The 20,151-nt window shown below is 39.8% G+C and overlaps 1 protein-coding gene across 1 annotated transcript; it reads right to left on the minus strand.

Annotated features, from left to right (window-relative positions):
- Positions 1 to 286: 286 nt before the first annotated feature.
- On the minus strand, positions 287 to 16,383 carry gucy1a1 (guanylate cyclase 1 soluble subunit alpha 1). The gene is made up of 8 exons (XM_058069609.1): positions 15,956 to 16,383; positions 15,682 to 15,749; positions 15,010 to 15,089; positions 12,963 to 13,675; positions 8,750 to 9,235; positions 4,276 to 4,419; positions 3,829 to 3,983; positions 287 to 3,638 (listed from the first exon to the last, which is right to left on the minus strand). The coding sequence occupies exons 1-8, from the start codon at positions 16,220 to 16,222 to the stop codon at positions 3,518 to 3,520; spliced, it is 2,034 nt and encodes a 677-aa protein (XP_057925592.1). The 5' UTR covers positions 16,223 to 16,383; the 3' UTR covers positions 287 to 3,517.
- Between the last annotated feature and the right edge of the window lie 3,768 nt (positions 16,384 to 20,151).

Consider the following 20,151-nt stretch of genomic DNA (forward strand, 5'->3'; position numbering starts at 1 on the left):
ATAAAAAAAATCCCAATAAACCTTGACTGGCAACCAGTCTAGGGTGAAACCAGCTGGCTACCCACGACCCTAGAGAGGATAAGCGGCATAGAAACCAGAAGGCTGTATGGATCCCAATAAACTAGTAACACCATATGAAAAATGATACTTTGGTCCAACGTTTCTACCGTATACAGATTAAAAATAAACCATTGTCATTATATTTTATTTATGTTTCCTCTCTTGTTGGCGTTTGTGGTACCAAATATTCTGTATATACTCTAGACTCACAGTCACATAAGTCAGTTTATTTATTGCACTTTTGTTTACATTACAGTAACAATAAAAGCACATCCTTATGAGTGATAGGACATTCATTGGATTCTTGTGTTTTAAGCTGTTTGTGCTATGAAAACAATGTCATATATAGAGTATAAATGTGTACAGTGAAAACAGTAAAAAATACTTCACTAGGAAACTGGAATGTATAGGCTCTATTATGGGGAAAGTACTTCAAATATATACTTTGTTGGAAGAATTTCTGGTTGCATTCATATGAAGAAAACCAAAAGTCATGAAGTCAAAAGTCATTTACAATAAATGTGCCGTGCTGCTTCCATAAGGCACCTGAGTCAACTCTGTGAATATAAATTTAGAATACCTTATAAAATTGTGTATTTAAACCTTATATTTTACATTTTTTTTTCCAAAATCACTAATACACAGAGTAAATTCATTGTTTTTGTTGATTTTTGCCAATCACATCAAGGTGCAAGCAGAGAGACAGGGGAGAAATGCTGTTCAAATATCCACAAAAAAAGAAATGTCAATAATTACCACATATTAATAGTAACCACAAAAAACATAAAATCTAAAAAATACACAAATATAAAGTATGGTTTTAATAGTTTTAAATAATTGTAATAGTTAATGTCTTTTTTAGCAACATTTATTTTTTGTCTTCCAAAGAAAAGAAATACCTTAAATGAGGCCTCAAAATGAATATTCTAGAACTCATTGCAGAGCGAGTGTTTGTACAGATATAGAATAGCACAACACTTATGTCTGATCATAATGTGACATCTTTATACACCTAGTAAAAATATAAACACTTATTTTTGCCCCCATTTTTCTCGAGCTGAACTAAAAATGTTATATTTTTTCCATTGACTATTTCTCTCAAATATTGTCCCAAAATCAGCCTAAAATATGTGTTTGCCAGCACTTCTTCTTTGCCAAAATCCATCCACGTCACAAGTGTGGCATATCAAGATGCTGATTAGGCAACATGATTATCGCACAAGGTGCCTTAGGCTGGACTTGACTACAGTTCATCATCAACTTGTAAGCGACTTGAACGGGCAAATGCACACATTTGATTGTGTCCTAGTTTTCACTGTACAGGGCAGATGGACATGGCGTCATGTGGGTGAGCGATTTGCTGATTTTCGTTGTGGATGTAGTGGCCCGTAGTGGCCCGTAGTGGCGGTGGGGTTATAGTATGGTCATGTTTATGTTATGAACAATATAGGTGCAGCCTGTTGAGGGCTTTTTGCTGTGCCATTCATCCACAACCATCACCATGTTGCAGCATGATAATGCACAACCCCATGTTTCAGAGATCTGTACATAATTCCTAGAATAAAATATTCCTAGAATACTCTTTGAGCATTGAGCAGAATTGATGGTTAGCATGTAGGCCACACCGTCAGGAGATCGGTTGGACATGTCTGTGTGGAGTTTGCATGTTCTCCGCCTGCGTGTGTGGGTTTTCTCCAGCTACTCCGAATTCCCCCCACATTCCAAAAACATGCATGTTAGGTTAAGTGGTGACTCCAAATTTTTACTTTCACAGCTGGGATAGACTCCTGCTGTGAATCTGCAAATATGACAGCGTGTTGCGGTTCCTGCCAACATCCAGCAACTTTGCACAGCCATTGACGAAGTATTGACCAACATTCCAACAACCTGATCAACATGTAGGCAACATGTTGGTCACACCAAATGTTGATCGGTGCAAAGGAGATATCCTCACTAATGCAGATTTAGACAGATTTTGTGCTATAATTGAGAGTACAAATGAAAATGGCCTTGTGTACATAGAAAACTTTAAATCAGAGTTCAGCTCATGAAAGATAGGAACAAAAATAACAACTTTTATATTTATGGTGCAGTTAAATACAATCTGAAAAAGCTAGCACTGCAGTGTCCCATGTAAGCATTGCAGAAAGGTGCTGTAGCTACTCAAAGCTTTCTTCAGGCTAACTTGTTTGTGACATTTATAATCACAATATCATTGCTTTATGCTTAAATTATACAAAAAACTGCAGACTGTTCTGTAAAATGGTGCTTGATCAGTGGAAATGGTAAAATGTATGAGTACAGTTAATGAAGTGGAGGAAAGTTAACATTTATTGCACATCAACTTTTGCTGGCCCCTTTTGGACTGGAGGATACAACGCTAGCTTGCTCAGATTGATAATAATGCTGCATTCAAGACTGCTGGGAAGTCAGAAAAACAGGATCTCACATGCAGCTCACAAGGTCTGATGACAAAGTGTGCCAATTGCATGTAAACAAAAAACATGGCTGACAACAAACATAAGAAAAGGCATCTGGCTAATTTGCATTACGTAATGTACAAAGGACCAATAAGAATGAAGCTTTGTTGTTAAACCGATGCTAGTGAACAGTGTACAGTATACGAATATCTGCATAATTATTTCTTGTCAACAAAGAGCAAGGATGCTGTTTTTCCTACATTATTATTTAAAAAATCTAACAGGACATGAAACAGTCGCTCTATATATCAACTTCATAATCACTATTAAGTGTATGAATATAATTGTGTTTTAGCAAACTACTACCAATTTACCTCATTTATAATGCATGGTTATATTGAAAAAAATCCCAATAAACCTTGACAAAAAAAAACATGGCTGACAACAAAGATAAGAAATAGCATCTGGCTACGTTTTGCTTTTTGTTGGTTGAAATAGACAATGTTCGATATTTCTATCAATATTCTGAGGTAGTAAATTGCAAATACTATAATAGTGTTACTCTGTAGAATACTGACTTCTCTCATTCTGTTGTATGGAAAGCAATTATTGCTGTCCAACAGGTATTATCTACATCAAACCAGAAGTTTGTTTTGATGTTGTCAATGAAATTGTGTCACTGTAACAAAAAAACACACTATAATAATATCCATCATCACTGTGTGAAAGGTACAGACAAATAAATGATGGGTATTCTGTTTTTGACTGAGTGTGATATACTGTAGGAAAGAGGCTACTGTCCTCCAGTAACACTTTAGGGGTGCCGTCGTTCAATGTTTCAATGTACATTTCTTAAATTTCAGACTTCCCAGTTGTCTGTGATGCAGCATAACTGTATTTTTCAAATAACTGCAGTAGTGATGGGACACTTAGCAACATCATCAATATCTGAACAACTCCGATATAGAAGAAGCACTGTTTAGAGAGTTCATAGTCGTGAGCTCTGCAGCAGCTGGACTTTATATCCGAGCCAGTTGTTAGGTTTTGAAGGAAGGCTCTAAAAAGTAACAAACACCAGGGATGTCCTCTGGGAAGTTGGCCGGAAGCTCCTGCCTGCTCCTGGGAATAAAGACAAATTCTGGACGGTCCTTCAGCAATCTGGGAGAAAGGGTACACAAATAAAACATGAATCAAATGCACATACAATGTGGTAAATGATTTGACACCAGAGGAAACACAGCACTCTTCTGGACTTTCAGCTTCCTGTCCAGAACATGTTTTTGTTCCCCTTAATAACATTGGAAACAAATAGTTGTGACATATTGAAATATGACATTGTAATAATTACCTGTGTGTTGTCGGGCTGATGTTGATTTTTCGAGGTTGGCTGCAGGATTCAAACTTGTTGGCCAATGTGACGTTATTTCCAAAAAGGCAATAACGCGGCATCTTTACCCCAACTACACCAGCCAGTACCGACCCAGTATGGAGACCAATACGCATCTGCAAAAGAATTTCAAGTTGGTTTTCTATTTTGGCTTTTATATTTCTAAACCCACTGGGTTTTGAGTTTTTCCTAGCCCGGATGGGGGTTCAGATCAGATGATGTTGTTGTCGATTTTTGCCAGCTTGTAAAGAACCTTGAGATTCTTTTGTGATTAAGGGCTATATAAATAAACTTGCTTTGACTATTTCAATTGAGGAGAGATATTTTCGACCTATTTCAGGCTTATCCTGAGTAAAATAGAGTACTGTACAAAGTTTATACATCAAGACAGTCGACTTGTTCTCTCACCTGTATGGGTTCACCAGTTGGTGTCTTAACTTCATCAGAGAGCTCCATCATCTTTAAGGCCATGAGTGCAATCTGAACAGCATGAGTCTCACTCTCCTTATGTAAGCCACCAGCTACGCAATATGCATCACCAATGGTCTCCACCTGAAATGAATGAATTATATTTCTGGTAAGTTGCTTTCCAAAAATTTTGCAACACTAACTGACATAACTTTTTTTTTTTTTTTTAACACAAATCTGCAAACTTTTTGCAGTCATCAGACATTTGACCTGAATCCATGTATCCCTTACTGCTGTACACTTTTAATAGTAATTCCAGGTCAAAAATTTGTAATTTGCTTGGTCATATTTCATATGAGCTCTGACAGATAGATAAGTTTGTTTCTTTCTGCTTTTTCCTAATGAGTAATCCTACATATCTTTAATTCCAGTTTGATGCTGGCATCCTTCTGTTTGAATGGCTGGAATTTGAGTTTCATTTTTTTGGCCACTCATGATGGCTATGGTTCAAGTCTGCATATGCATTTAATCCCAAATTGAAAGGGAAAGTTTAATAATAATGATAAAGCTGCACCCGAAGTACAAAAATACATACAACCAATGATAAAGCCTCATTTTGGGGGGAAGACAACAGTGACAGGTTTTCACCGCTGTGCCATGCGATTATTGGAATTTCCTTTATAAATCACTGGTTGTTGGGATCAGCCATTCATTCATTCATTTTGTGCCGATAATCCTCATGAGGGGCGCAGGCGTGCTCTTCGGGCGAGAGGCGGGGTGCACCCTGGACTGGTTGCCAGCCAATCACAAGGCACATATAGACAAACAACCATTCACACTCACATTCATACCTATGGACAATTTGGAGTCACCAATTAACCTAGCATGTTTTTGGAATGTGGGAGGAAACCGGAGTACCCGGAGAAAACCCACACATGCATGGGGAGAACATGCAAACTCCACACAGAGATGGCAGAGGGTGGAATCGAACTCGTGTCCCCTAGCTGTGTGGCGACTCGTCCACTGTGCAGCCATTTCAGTTAAATATATCATATAGCAGACGAACACAGTGATACATGAGAAGTGAAATGAAGTTTATAGGATTTACAGAAAGTGCACAAAAATTATTTAAAATAAAGGAGGCGGGTGCCTAAATATGGGCACACGAAATTTTCAAGATTAAATCCTTAATACACAACATAATCATCAAACAGACTTATTTTTTCATAAAATGCACACAGAGCAATGAACAACTTCATGCTTTTGTCTTTTTTCTGCTCCCTTTCTTGCACCATGAGGCATTCAGGCACACTTAGGCGCTAATAGTTTTTCATTTTTATTCAAGTATGTCCTGACAACTGTTGTACCTCAGAGGGTACACGCACCACACTTTAGGAACCTAGGCTCTACAGTGAGCTAACATCTGTGCTGGCAAATATTAACAGTACGAATAAAAAAAACAATAATGAAACAAAAGTGGACTGACTCTGTCGGCATCCTTCAGTGTAAGACAGAGAAGTGACAGCAAGCAGCCATAAAACTTAAATTGTACTTCATCCTTTTAAAGTTATCGTCTTCTTTCATGTACGTGCAGAGCACTCTACAACTATGTGAGAGACAAGATGAAACTATTTTTAGACATATACGCGTGGAGTGGAACCAGGATCCCGAAGGAGCTTACGTAGAGCATTTTACGATGTATTTGTCAAACATGCAGTGCTCTCAGTTAAGTCTTCACTGACATGTTTATACCATCCAGCCTTTGGCAGACCTCGCTGATACCTGATACGCACTGGGCGTCAGTCTGCAGGTATTTGATGCAAATCACCACGGCGCATAAATCTAAAGCTACTATCTGGTGTGTTAAATTATGAATTTGCTGTCAAATTGAAAAGTGCAGCTGTGTTTTTGAATGGTGCTCTTTAATTTGGAGCTTGTTAAATATAGATGTACAGGATATTATATTGGCCGTGACAGAGAGGCTAGACTTTTGCTTACAAGCCAGTGAGATGTTATTTTAAGGTTCATTTACTACATCCACCAGGTGGATCAGCTCAGTTTTTGTTTTCTGCTGTCAAAAGTTAAAGGCTACCAAAATAACCATGCTACTTTTTGTACCCATCTTTTGTCATATGGGATATAATAAAAAATCAAGATTAAGAAAAGTACATTATGTTCATTGCCCCACGAATTAATGCACACAGATATTATTGTCAACATTTTTTGCGACCAAATAAACCACTGTCATGATAATACACTGTATTATCATAATAATAATAATCTTTTTTGCTTTATTTTCCACGCTTGCTGGGTCTTTATTTATTTTATTTATGCAATAAACAATAAACCATGTTCCACAAATGGAGTGAGGCGACGAACGATTGTGTCTAAACTGTTGATCATGGGCTGAGTTACATTTTTTACAGCTTTGTAAAATGATGATACTGATGTTTTGTTTTTAATTACCGAAAAAAAATGCATGGCGCAAGAAACACTTTTATGCGCACTCCTACTTGGTAAATATATGCAATATATGTTGCTAAATAGTCAATATAGATCTCTTCTATGTATGAGGTATGTTATGGAACGGAACCAGTTATACCCGGTACTTGAAAGTTGACACTGAGCCAAATGCAATGAGCGTCAATGGAACTGTTCTGGACAAGTAGAGAAGGGATTTTTGGCTCTTTGAGGGGAGCCGGATCTTGGTGAGCCGTTTCTTTCAAAGAGCCGTTCAAAAAACTGGTTCCTTTGGCTCGTATTTATATTTATTAAGTTTTAAGAAGCCAGCCTGGCCTCGTTTTAGAGAGAACGGTTCCCAGCTGCGAGTCGGTTCCTATTGTTCATGTTAATGAGCCGTTCATAGGAACCAGTTCGTTCATGAAAGTCACAACACTAGTAACAAGCAACTGTTTAACTCCAATGGAAAAAGCAGCCACACACCACTAACTGGCACTGATGCTGTGGACACCAAGGTTGGTTGGAATGCAAGGTCTGCCTAAATCCCTTCATGGGTGCTTGTATGGTGCCACTTCCATATTACCGTATTATCATTCATAGTAGACATTCCATAGTTTAGTCTTGATTGGTTACTGGCTGCCAGGTTCTTCCACAGACAAGAAATGGTATGTCATGTTTTAATCTCGTCACATGATCTTGCAACACCCCTAGAAGATAGGAGCCATACATACATTGTGCGACTAATTGGTCCATGTAACAACTCAAATGACATACCGCATTAGGCAAGAACAGGACCAAGGTAATGTCCCCTTGTCACTGCATGGTACCTACTCTGCTACATTTCTCATTGTTTTCCTTTGGCAAAATCTGGTATTATCTGGTACTATTTTAAGAACAGAGTGCTGACTTGATACCATAAAGTTGACTGAAACCACTGCTGGTCATGCAGGCAAGACCCTATCATCGTACCATTTATAAAACACACACCAGTCTTAGCGCTGGACTCTGCAATATTATACTCCACAGTCTCCACTTAGTTGCAGCATCAATCCCTTTTCTCACTTCCATCAGTCTCCCTTGATTAAAATATGTTATTTTGTTATTACTTTGTTATGACTTAAGGGCTCTTGTTGAGAGGTACTGTAAATAGTCGACTAGTGATGGGAATTTTGTATCTTTTTTTTGGCTTGGCACCCTAAAAAGAGTGGACTTTAACAGAAAAAAAAGAGAAAAAAGAGAGCTGTCTCTCGTCATTCCAACACATCACTAGTACATACAAGCGACCCTATAACCGACATTTGTTTGTTTGTGTATCTCATTCTGATGAATGCTCAGTGGATTTCATAGTTTCTCACATTAATATTTTGGAGCGGAAACTTGCAACAGACTGAAAGGAGTTCATACTGTGCGGTGGAATAGTGGCATAAAACATTCATTCATTCATTCATTTTCTACCGCTTTTTCCTCACGAGGGTCGCGGGGGTGCTGGAGCCTATCCCAGCTGTCTTTGGGCGAGAGGCGGGGTACACCCTGGACTGGTCGCCAGCCAATCACAGGGCACAAATAGACAAACAACCATTCACACTCACTTCACTTCATACCTATGGACAATTTGGAGTCGCCAATTAACGTAGCATGTTTTTGGAATGTGGGAGGAAACCGGAGTACCCGGAGAAAACCCACGCATGCACGGGGAGAACATGCAAACTCCACACAGAGATGGCCGAGGGTGGAATTGAACTCAGCTCTCCCAGCTGTGAGGTCTGCGCGCTAACCACTAGACCGCCATGCCGGGCATAAAACATAATAATAATAATAATACATGAAGTTGGTGGATAGGCAACAGGAGCCTGAAACAGATACTGACAGGCGGAGTTGTAGCTGAATCAGACCTACATTGGCCAGAATTGTTCATGTGCTGTGCACTTTTTCTGTTTACAGTACTGTAGTAACTGTATGTTGCACTGCAATAATATTACAAGCATTTATGTTCAAAGGAAGTACTGTAACGTACCTTGTAAACATCAAGCTCTCCACATTGGTGGTCAAACCTGGTGTACAGCTCGTTGAGCATGGTGATCACTTGCATGGGCGTACACAGCGAGCAAACAGCGGTGAAGCCCACCAGGTCGGAAAACAGCATGGTGACCCGTTCAAACTTTTTGGCCTGTACCGTTTGGCCCTGCCACAGCTGCTGTGCCACAGTGCCAGGGAAGATGGAGAAGAGGAGGTCCACAGTCTTCTTCTTCTCCTCCTCAAGTGCCTGGTGAGCCTGCTCCAAGGCTGCTTTGGCCTTCCCGAGACGTTTCTTCAGACCGTCTTGTGCTTTAGCCTGCTCGCCCACCAGGACAACATCACGTAGCGCATTATGAATAGGGATGTCGGACAGGTAGAGGCCACGACCCGTTAGCTCCTCCAGCTTATCCACACATGGCGATCCCAAGAACAGTATTACGTTGGATTCGGAAACGTAGATCATTTGGCCCTTAAGGTCCATCAGCTGAAAAGAGTAAAGAGTTGATGTGAGGAATCAGTTTTCAGAACTACAGTAATCCCTCGTTTATCATGGTTAATTGATTCCAGACCTGACAGTGATAAGTGAATTTCCACCAGGTTAGATTCCTTATTTATAAATGGAATATTTTTGTAGTCGCAGCACAGAAAACCTGATTACAACCTTCTAAACATTATTAGAGCACTCACGACATGTTATAACACCCCTACAGTCTCCTTTTTACTGTTCTCCTTACCCAATATAGTAGCCATTCATTCATTCATTTTCTACCGCTTATCCTCAGAAGGGTTGCGGGGGATGCTGGAGCCTATCCCAGCTGTCGTCGGGCGAGAGGCGAGGTACACCCTGGACTGGTCGCCAGCCAATCACAGGGCACATATAGACAAACAACCATTCACACTCACATTCATACCTATGGACAATTTGAAGTCACCAATTAACCTAGCATGTTTTTGGAATGTGGGAGGAAACCGGAGTACCCGGAGAAAACCCACGCATGCACAGGGAGAACATGCAAACTCCACACAGAGATGGCCGAGGGTGGAATTGAACTCAGCTCTCCTAGCTGTGAGGTCTGCGCGCTAACCACTTGACCGCCGTGCAGCTATAGTAGACATAATAACATAAAATAAGACATATTAGACACAAATAAGACATAACATTGACCCACACATTGGCATTAGTTGGAGTTCCTTATTGCTTTTTTCTGGACAGCGTACTTCCTGCGGTGGCTATTGCCTCATCAACGGAATATTTCTGACCAGTATAGAATATTACATATAAAGTGTTATATTTTCATTCATTTAGCCATTTTTATGCTTGAAAATTCCTAATTAAGGCCAAGAATCCATACAATTAGCCCTAATTGTACGACAAAACAGCAGTAATTTATTAATTGATTTATTTGGAAAACCGTGAAATTTGAACTGCGGACTATACATCCATAATCCCATTTAGGGTCAAGGCAGAGGTTAACACTGCTGACTTAGGGTGCAAGAAAAAACACACTGGTCACTGTCCACTGCGTGATTGTGAATGGGACATTGCATGGGAAATGATCTCACATTAATCAGCTATGTGAATCACTACCCAAAACAATGACCCTAGATAGAAATGGAGGTCTCGTGGCGCACTTTCAGTCAAATTACAGGAAGTCAGATTTGGTTTTCTTGAAACAACACACAAATAAACTTGCTCAGGACATATGACTAAGAAACACAAAAATATTGGCAGCTATACAGTGGGCAACTACGTCAGCAATGCCAGATACAGAATATTTATTTATATTGAAGTGGAATGCTATTTCTAAACATGACAAATGCCATCCAGCCAAAGCCCACTTTGATTCCCCTCAATGACATTTAAGTGTATTTTACTGAACTACTCTGGTCCAGATTAGAGTATTGCATAAACACATCCTGCTAATTTCACATGTTTATTGTCTTTATGTATGAATACATACATAATACATACATATTAATACCCCAGTATCGATAGCTGACCTTGCTATATATGTCCTTTCCAGCAAAAACTAAAATTCTAATAATTTGTGAACAATTTCAGTCGCTTTACATAATAAATGAGTTCAGTTTTGTATTTTCCAATATACATATATACATATATATTGTCTTTTCTTGTGAGTTGTACCATCAAAGGTACTGTACACTGACCTCGTAAAGCTTTGGAACATGCCTGTACCTTATTGGTCCTAGAAAACGTCAATCAAGCTGACTTCCGCCTTTACTAATATTATTTTGATACATAATCATAAATAAAGTTGTATATAAATAAATATAGTTGTAAATTCTAACTGAAGCAATATGTTTACATTAATCAAATATCCACTGTATGACAGGAGTTCTCAGATGTTTTTATAAGGGACCTATTATGCTCCTTTTTTGGTGCTTTGTATTGAGTTATGGACTCCTATAGAGCAGCTACACACAATAACCCAATAAACTTTCTTGATCTTCCAAATGGTATGTTTAATTTATTCCACTCTACTCCGCTATGATTGGTCACATTCGCAGGCACTCCTGAGGACTTCCGAATATGCAGGTCCGCGTTTACTGAGTATAGGCAATCTGCAGCCCATATAAGGAAGTCTGGATCGCATTGATGTCAGTAGAACTCCATGCTCAAAAAACTCAAAAGCACAAACCTCATTATCTGACGCTATGACATCGTTTAACACGAGAATACAAGATTGGGACAACATTTATTGGTCAGAAAGGCATGTTAGATCCACTTTAAGGACCTACTACAAAAAGATCCTTGTCAAAGATCCTCTGTAAACTAGGAGCGCTGTGATGTTTTTTAAGGACTTACTGCAAAAATGTTAGTCAAAGATCCTCTCTGTGACAGGATTGCTCTGCTTTTTTTAAAGGACCGACTGCAAAAAAAAGCAAAACAACAAAAATCTTGCCAAAGATTTTTCTTTATGACAAGAGTGCTTTGCTGTTTTTTTACAGACCTACTACAAAAATGTCAAAGTTCCTCTGTGTGACCGGAGCCCTACTTGCCAAAACTCTTTTGTGCAACACTAGTATGCTGCTGTTTTTGATGACCTACTGCCAAAAAAATATAATGCTTGTTAAAGATCCTTTATGTGACCGGAGTGCTCTGCTGTTTTTTTATGGACCTACTACAAAAACATCAGTCAAATATCAGCTGTGTGACCAGATGTTTTTAAGGACCCACTTTAAAAACGCTCATCAAAGATCTTCTATACGACAAGAGTGCTCTGCGGTTTTTTACAGACCTACTACAAAAACGTCAAAGATCCTTTGTGTGACTGGAGCCCTACTTGCCAAAACTCTTTTGTGCAACACTAGTATGCTGCTGTTTTTGATGACCTACTGCCAAAAAAATATAATGCTTGTTAAAGATCCTTTATGTGACCGGAGTGCTCTGCTGTTTTTTTATGGACCTACTACAAAAACATCAGTCAAATATCAGCTGTGTGACCAGATGTTTTTAAGGACCCACTTTAAAAACGCTCATCAAAGATCTTCTATACGACAGGAGTGCACTGCTGTTTTTAAGGACCTAGTACAAAAACACTAGTCAAAGATCCGCTATGTGTTTTGAACTGACCTGCCAAATCCAGCCCATCAGTGACATGGGGGGGGGGGGTGTCAGTGGAACAGCCCTGTCCTATTGGATACATTAGCGTTGGCTTTTACCTGCTTTCTTTTAATGCACTGTGATGATTACAGCCTCCCTAGACTCTTAACTATTTTGAAACTAGTTCAACACGACGCTCTTGACATTTCAGTCATGTTTGTGCTCATCAGATGAATAAGCAACCTCATTTCTTTATCGCTGTTTCGCTCGTCCCCGACTTGACGTTTTACAGCTGAACTGAAAGGCTTCCTGCTGTGAGACTATTCAAACAAGTATGGATCACCTCTGACAGGAAGTCAACAGTCGTGTTTACTCACGGAGACGTCTCAGTTCTCGTCATGGCGACCAGTTGCACCCTCACATTAATAGCACAAGCTGGGCTGTGCCTTTGATGGAAAAAAGGTCTTTGACATTTGCTTGTGATCTCGGCTGGTGGTAGAGCTGTGATCTCTACCTCGGGCAAAAGTGGTGCGGCTAATAAGCTCGACTACTCGCAAAAAGGAGCCTGATTTCTTTCTTTCTATTGCGTTTCGACATTGAAACAAACACCAAGAGTGGCTTCATTATGAGTTCTTAATGTACATACCTTGCCTGTGCTGTCTGCTGCGGAAACTCCATGCTTGATCCGAATGACAAACTGGGTGTTGAGCATGGTCAGGATACCTTGAAAGCTGCATTTGATCTGAGGGCACATGATGGAGAAGTGTTCTTGGAAGTTAGATGGACGCCTGAGGCCATCCTTTCTGGTCAGTCTCTTCCTGAGCCCGTGTCCTATTTGCACTAAAACTAAGTCCTGGTCCAGGATGAGATGGAAGGGGAAGATGGTGGAGAACAGAGAGGTAGGAAGAGTCCCAGCTGAGGTTGCTCTCAGTGGACTTGGGCTCAGGTTTTTATCCCCCTTAACAAGGACTGTGTATAGAAGACTCGGTTGCGGGTTTGACTGCAGGATGCTGTCTTTGGCCGTGGGTGGGTCCATCAACACATCTACCGTGATGTGATACAACAGGCGGGCAGCTGCTTTGATGACCCCGGGGAAGAAGAGCTCAGTAGTGGGGTGAGGGTTGAAGAAGTAGACGGTAAGCAGACCCGGATCTTTGTCTAAGCACAGCACAGACGATTCATTTAGACAATGCCCTCTGCCTGCTTTGGGAGCATTGCTCTGCTTCAGGAGGACATTGAAACTATTGAGGAAGTCGTGGAGTGCTCCCCCGACCACCCTCAAAATGTGGCCGTCCTCCTCGTAGCACATGCGGAAGAGTTCCTCACCAAAAGACACTTTTAGGGCATCCATTGGGGTTGCTGCAGGATGAGAGCAACAGAACATGATGTGTTGTATGTAAAGTACTGCAATTATCTCAAATAGCAGGACATTTATATTTACGTATATGGTCTGTAAATTACAGCCAAACCTTGCCTGCCAGTACACTAACATGTCCTGGGGGGGGGGGGGGGGGGGGGGGGGGGGGGGCTCTGCATTAACAATAAGCTCCATCCATTTGTCATTTATTTTGGTATCTTTTACACCCTCTTATACAATGTTAGATGGGGTGAGGAGCTTGCTTATCGGGGACCGGCTCAGAGTAGAGCCAATGAATCACCCATTGCAATTATGCATGAAAAATGCCCATGTTTACTGTATTTTATGAACAGAATGACAAATGACAGGACGGAATTATATATATTTGTGTATTAACAGGTCCAAATGAACGCTAGCAAAGGTAGCACACACCTGAAACACCTCTTTACCTAGCACTCGTCTCTTTAACAGTAGCAGAACATTTGAATCACACTTGAACCTTGCTATTAAGAGCCATGATGTGTTGCGTTCAAAGAGGGCACGTAATTTTAAGTTTAATTCACATGCTTTCAGTGTAGATGTATTTTGTATTTTGATGTATTTTATAAATTGTACTTCCACAAGCGCTACCATGCAGTACCACTATTCAAGTAGCTCTCCAAAGGGTTTATTCATTTATTATAAACTCCTATACCTACAAAATTAAAAAGTGGGGTTCGGCAGTAGTCCATAAGTCCTCGGGAACGCTTGGAAGTGTGACCAATCACAGCAGAGTGGGTATGCCCATAGGCGGGCATGGGTGGAATAAATTAAAACAGACCGTTTTGGAAATCCTACTAAATACAGCTGGAATAGGTGCAGATTCTGGAAGATCTAGAAAGCTTTCTATGTGGGTTATCGTGTGTAGCTGCTTTATAGGAGTCCACAACTTAATACAAAGGGCCGAAAATGAGCATAACCGGTCCCCTTTAAACACAGTAAGTAAAATACAGTGAATAAATGCTAATAATAGTAATAAATTATGAAAACAACAATTCCTTTACATTTGTATCAATGTGAGCTTTTCCGTTTTAAGTGTTAATAGTAAGGCACATTTTTTTCTGGGCTTATTTGCACCCCCTGGAGGCCACAGTGCTCTTAGCAGCTGCCTATATTACCTAATGAGCTAGTCGGCTCTGGATTGACATTATTTCCTACAGGTAAAATTGACTCCATTTTCATACATTTTGGTTTTTTTTTTAATCAACCTTTTGAAACAAATTAATAACGAAAACCCAGTTATACCAGTGAATTGATAAAATAACAAATCAAATGTATGTCAGAGGTGTCCAGTTACCTGTTTGGGTTGAGTGAGCGTTCATCATCTCCATTAAATGCTCTGTGTCTTCTCTACAGTCTGTGCATAAAACTGCGGCACTGCAGAACACAAAGTTATAAGGGCTAGGCTTTTGAAAATGTATTATTTTTGGAACTTTTGCATTCACACGTCCAACATCATGCTATACATTTCTTTTCACTGGAACAATGAACAACAAACATGCAATATGTGCACGAAAACATTTTAGATATTCAGTTTGAGTAACTTCTTTTAATTATGTTTTGAAATCATTTGGTATTGGAATTAATAGAGAAATACAGAAAATATATTGTGGGACATATTGTGGTGCTCTTCAGTGCATTTATGAAAAATTAATTATTATTACCTTTTGTAATGGCAGATGTTTAATTACAGCTCTTGTTTGGGATGTCATTATGAATATTATCTCAAATAGTATCACAAAACCTGGTCCCCTTAATACAAGAAGGTATATTGTAGGATATTATATATGCAGTACTACGGCCACAACAACAAACATAAGTGTCACTCAAAACTGAGCCTTATTGAGCATTCTTTTGAAAGACAGCTGCACCTATATTCATTGAATTGTCGTTTTCTGAGTCTGCTGTTTGTTTTTGGACTCAAAAATGATGTATTTTAAAGAATAAATGAATAAAAGTATAATATTACCTTTCAGATTCCCTGGTTTGAACAGAGAGTCGTGTCAATCTTTGGAGGGCAGTGTGCAGCCTTTGAAACTGTATCATAAAATTAAAGGTCATCATTTGAGATACATGTATATATATGTACATATATACATGTATATATGTGTGTGTGTGTGTGTGTAGGTGCACACACACACACACACACACACGCATATGCATATATATATATATATATATATATATATAAAATATTGAGATTATTTTGAACTAAATGTTATTACATTGACGTCTCAACCCACCTCAGGACATGCCAGTTTGCGGATGCTCTCCCCCAGCGTATGTAGGTTAACTTTGGCTCTGCTGCTCCTCAGTCGAGGTGGATCCTCATCGTCTCTTTTGCCTTGCACGTCCATAGAAACAGGCGAGAACCCCGCTGTGGCGTCGCCTGAGCTCTCCCCACATTCTCCCTCCTTCTGCTGCTGCTGCTGCTGGTGGTGGTGATGGTTGCTTTTGGAGAAAGGACACTCTCCAGATATCTGAAGTTCCTTTAGCCTGGCACAGAACATCTTCAATGCTGCGATGTCCTCACCACACAGCCTCTGAGCTCATGTTGGATGGAGACAGTTTGTACAGAAAGCCATCATCCAGGAGTTTTATTTAGAAATCCTCCACCATCTGCGCCACTGTGCACGCCGCGATGTATAACGTGCACTGGAACCTGCTTGGACTGATGATGGCAGGGAAGAGATCAGAACCAAAAAAAGCCAATGAGAAGCTGGAAAGGGGGGCGAATGGGGGGGGTGTTGAGAGCAAGAGCTGCAGGCAAATCCATGCGCAAGCACGGCTGGTAGAGCTCAGCGACCTATCAGCACCGAGACATTATTTCCAGGCGACTTCTCTCATGCAATGGTCTTTTTTTTATTTCATGTGCATTCGTCTGCTCTTCACGTTATGCACTCAATGGACACAACATTAGGTACACCTGCACAATCTCTTGACATTCAATACACGAGCTGAGGTAGTACTTAGAATACTCATAAAACCATACACTGCATTATAATGAGATATCATATACTGTTTCTAAAATGTTGGCTACCTTAAAAATATGTAATATGACAAAAAAAAGATCCATCATGTTATGACAGTTAAGGATTAATTAAGGTTAATACCATATTATGAGATCATTTTCTGACAATAAAAGTTATGAGCAAAAATTATTCTTATAAAACCTAACCGATTCCTATAAACAATAACATTGAAAAATAGAACATGGAAGAAACATTTTTTTTGAAAAATATTTTTGAGACGTACTCCGGTTTTCTCACACATTCCAAAAACATGCTAGGTTAATTGGTGACTCCAAATTGTCCATAGGTATGAATGTGAGTGTGAATGGTTGTTTGACTATATGTGCCCTGTGATTGGAACGTAGTTTGCCTGGTAATTGAACATTTTACCTTTCGGCTCAGCTCTCTCATCGTCCGCATTCTCCGTAAATTACATTACATTAAAATTATATTGTCATGAAAATGTTTCTTTAAATCCTAATACAATATTACTATGATGATCATTTTTCATGATTTAAAAATGAAAATGAAGTCGCAGTTAAAAGTAAAATAATCAGGAAAAAGTCATACTATTCTAAAATAAAGTCATAATGTTATGACAATGAGAGTGTAATAGTACATTATGAGGAGAAATATGTACATTTCAGGCATGGTTGCATCAAAACGTCTAAGTAGACATGCGCCCAAAGCCCACAAGACATTCACAATGAACCAGCAAATGAAAGAAGACACACTCTCCTGAAGAAGCCAGCCAATTAGAAATCAGGACCAGCTGTGACTCGCAGCTTCCATAGAAATGAGGTAAAAACAAATGATAACATTTTCCATCTATTCATTTTCTATGCCGCTTATCCTCACTAGTTTCGCGGGTATGCTGGAGCCTACCCCAGCTGCCTTCTGGCGAGAGGAAGGGTACACCCTGGACTGGTGGCCAGCCAATCACAGGGCACATATAGACAAACAACCATTCACACTCACATTCATACCTATGGACAATTTGGAGGCGCCAATTAACCTAGCATGTTTTTGGAATGTGGGAGGAAACCGGAGTACCCGGAGAAAACCCAAACAGAGATGATTCAAATCCAGGTCTTCCCGATTTCCTAACTGTGTGGCCTACGTGCTAACCACTTGGCCACTAATAAAAACAATCACCACTTTGTTGTTGTACTTTTATTCTCATAATGTTATGACTTTTCTTGTTGGTTAAATTACAACCCCATTTCTTGTCTTTCAATGTGACCCTAATACTGTCTCCCCCTATAACAAATTGGTGTAATTTGGGGGTTAGTGCAACTGTAATTGACCAGGTTTTTATTACAGCAACTCAATTTAATTGTGTTTTCAATCACATATTTTTTCCAGAGGATGTCCTGTGAGATGCATTGTGGTCATCTTCCACCATTTTTTCTAATTATAGTCTGGTTCTAAAGGCATAAATTGATAATTACATTGTAGTGGTGTACATATTATATAGCTTGCATAGAGAGGCTTCTTTCCAAAATAATGACAAAAGAGATTCCCTTCAAATTGATTCCGATTCCCGTCCCAGACTGCAGTGACGCATTGCCTGGTTTGGTCTGAATAGAGCATTTTATTCATTTATTGTTTATTTTATCCATTTCAAAGCTTAAATAATGAATACCATTGTCATGGGAGAGTTCCAGTCCTGTCCATAAAGACTGCTTGTTGAGGGCTGTTTTTCCTACAGATGTTTAACAGGACTTTAAAGATGGATACAGTAGATAACAAACCAACTTTATATGTTTTCTGGACCATCATAATCAAAATAGACATTATAGTCAACACTCTTTAGTACACATATATTTCACAGCCACTGGTTCACAACTTTTACATTCAACTGACAAAGTGACATCACACACAACCAAAAGATATCCTAAAAGCTATATATTTAGGTCTTGCACAAACCTCCAGACAGTTCCTGTTTATGATACGCAGTGAAGATAGCAAAGCCCGGTCACAAATCAAGCCTGGCACGTGAATTTCCCAAGAGATAAACAGCAAAGATTCCAGCTTTGGCTGCAAAAACTCAGATTGCAACATTCAGGGACAGGGTAGTCAGTATACACAGCTATACTTGGTACTGTTGCATGGGTGAAATGTTCTTTTCGATTTATCTTAAAACCAAACATTTTAGCTGAGACTTGGAACTCCATAGAACATAATCTTTCAATAGTGCTCCTTTCTTTAATAGATGGTTACTATGGAAATGTTCTGCTGCAAAAAGTTGCCAAAAATATGGGGAAAAAAAGCAATGGAGCAATATGATCATTCATTCATTCATTTTCTACCGCTTTTCCTCACGAGGGTCGCGGGGGTGCTGGAGCCTATCCCAGCTGTGTCTGGGCATGAGGCGGGGTACACCCTGGACTGGTTGCCAGCCAATCACAGGGCACATATAGACAAACAACCATTCACACTCACATTCATACCTATGGACAATTTGGAGTCACCAATTAACCTAGCATGTTTTTGGAATGTGGGAGGAAACCGGAGTACCCGGAGAAAACCCACGCATGCACGGGGAGAACGTGCAAACTCCACACAGAGATGGCCGAGGGTGGAATCGAACCCTGGTCCTCCTAGCTGTGAGGTCTGTGGCCAAGTCAGAGTCCGGATCTGAATCCTATTGCAATGCTGCGGCATGACCCTAAAACTGTAACCATAACTACTGTAGATTGTGGAGAACAGTTAAAATGTGTTGTTAAATATCAACATGTGTGCATTTTACCAAATAGCTTCCATCCAGTAAAAATGTTCTCTCACAGTAAAGGTTTTGCTGTGATGAAGGCTACTTCCACTTGGACATGCAGAGTCCCTCTAATGTTTTGTCCACTCAATCTGCCTGCTCTTGCATGCATGGCTGCCATGTAATCGCCTGCAGCAAACAGGCCAATGCACAAGGACAGTTTTTTTTCACTCCTCTACTATCTGCTCTATGCTATAGTGATTGCATACCCACTTAGAAATAGGCAAGAAAATACAACTACCCTAAATGTCAAAGCAAAAATGACAAAAAAAAAACAACGATATCATGCATGTTGTCCTATATCTTGCATAAGAAGGGTGCATGGGCACTGATGCTGGAATAATTAGATATAGTATGCCTCACTCCATCCCGGGGGACCTTGACCCACCAGCATATACTGTATAGATAGCATCCCCTCTATACATGTACAACATGTGACAGCCTATAGAATCTCTTTGAGTTGTGTAGTCAGGGCAGATTTGTGCTTGTATGACTGACTTAATGCAACAACACTATCACTCCTTAAGGTTATTGTCTTTTTTCATTTCATTACATTGACATAACGAAAATATATACTTGTGCAATTCAGCGTTGTTCCATTTTTAATATGTTTATGTGTTCGTTTCTCGTTTTACGTAGAAAATGTGCTTTTCGTATG

The sequence above is a fragment of the Doryrhamphus excisus genome, chromosome 1 (genome assembly GCF_030265055.1).
Source record: "Doryrhamphus excisus isolate RoL2022-K1 chromosome 1, RoL_Dexc_1.0, whole genome shotgun sequence".
NCBI lineage: Eukaryota > Metazoa > Chordata > Actinopteri > Syngnathiformes > Syngnathidae > Doryrhamphus > Doryrhamphus excisus.

What these genes read in the sequence shown, in the direction of transcription:
- gucy1a1 (XM_058069609.1), bottom strand. Translation starts at nt 16,222, where the DNA reads ATGTTCTGTGCCAGGCTAAAGGAACTTCAGATATCTGGAGAGTGTCCT. An exon ending in CGCTCACTCAACCCAAACAG is followed by an intron (nt 13,676 to 15,009) that starts GTAACTGGACAC and finishes CTCATCCTGCAG; the next exon opens with CAACCCCAATGGATGCCCTA. An exon ending in ATCAGCCCGACAACACACAG is followed by an intron (nt 3,639 to 3,828) that starts GTAATTATTACA and finishes CCTTTCTCCCAG; the next exon opens with ATTGCTGAAGGACCGTCCAG.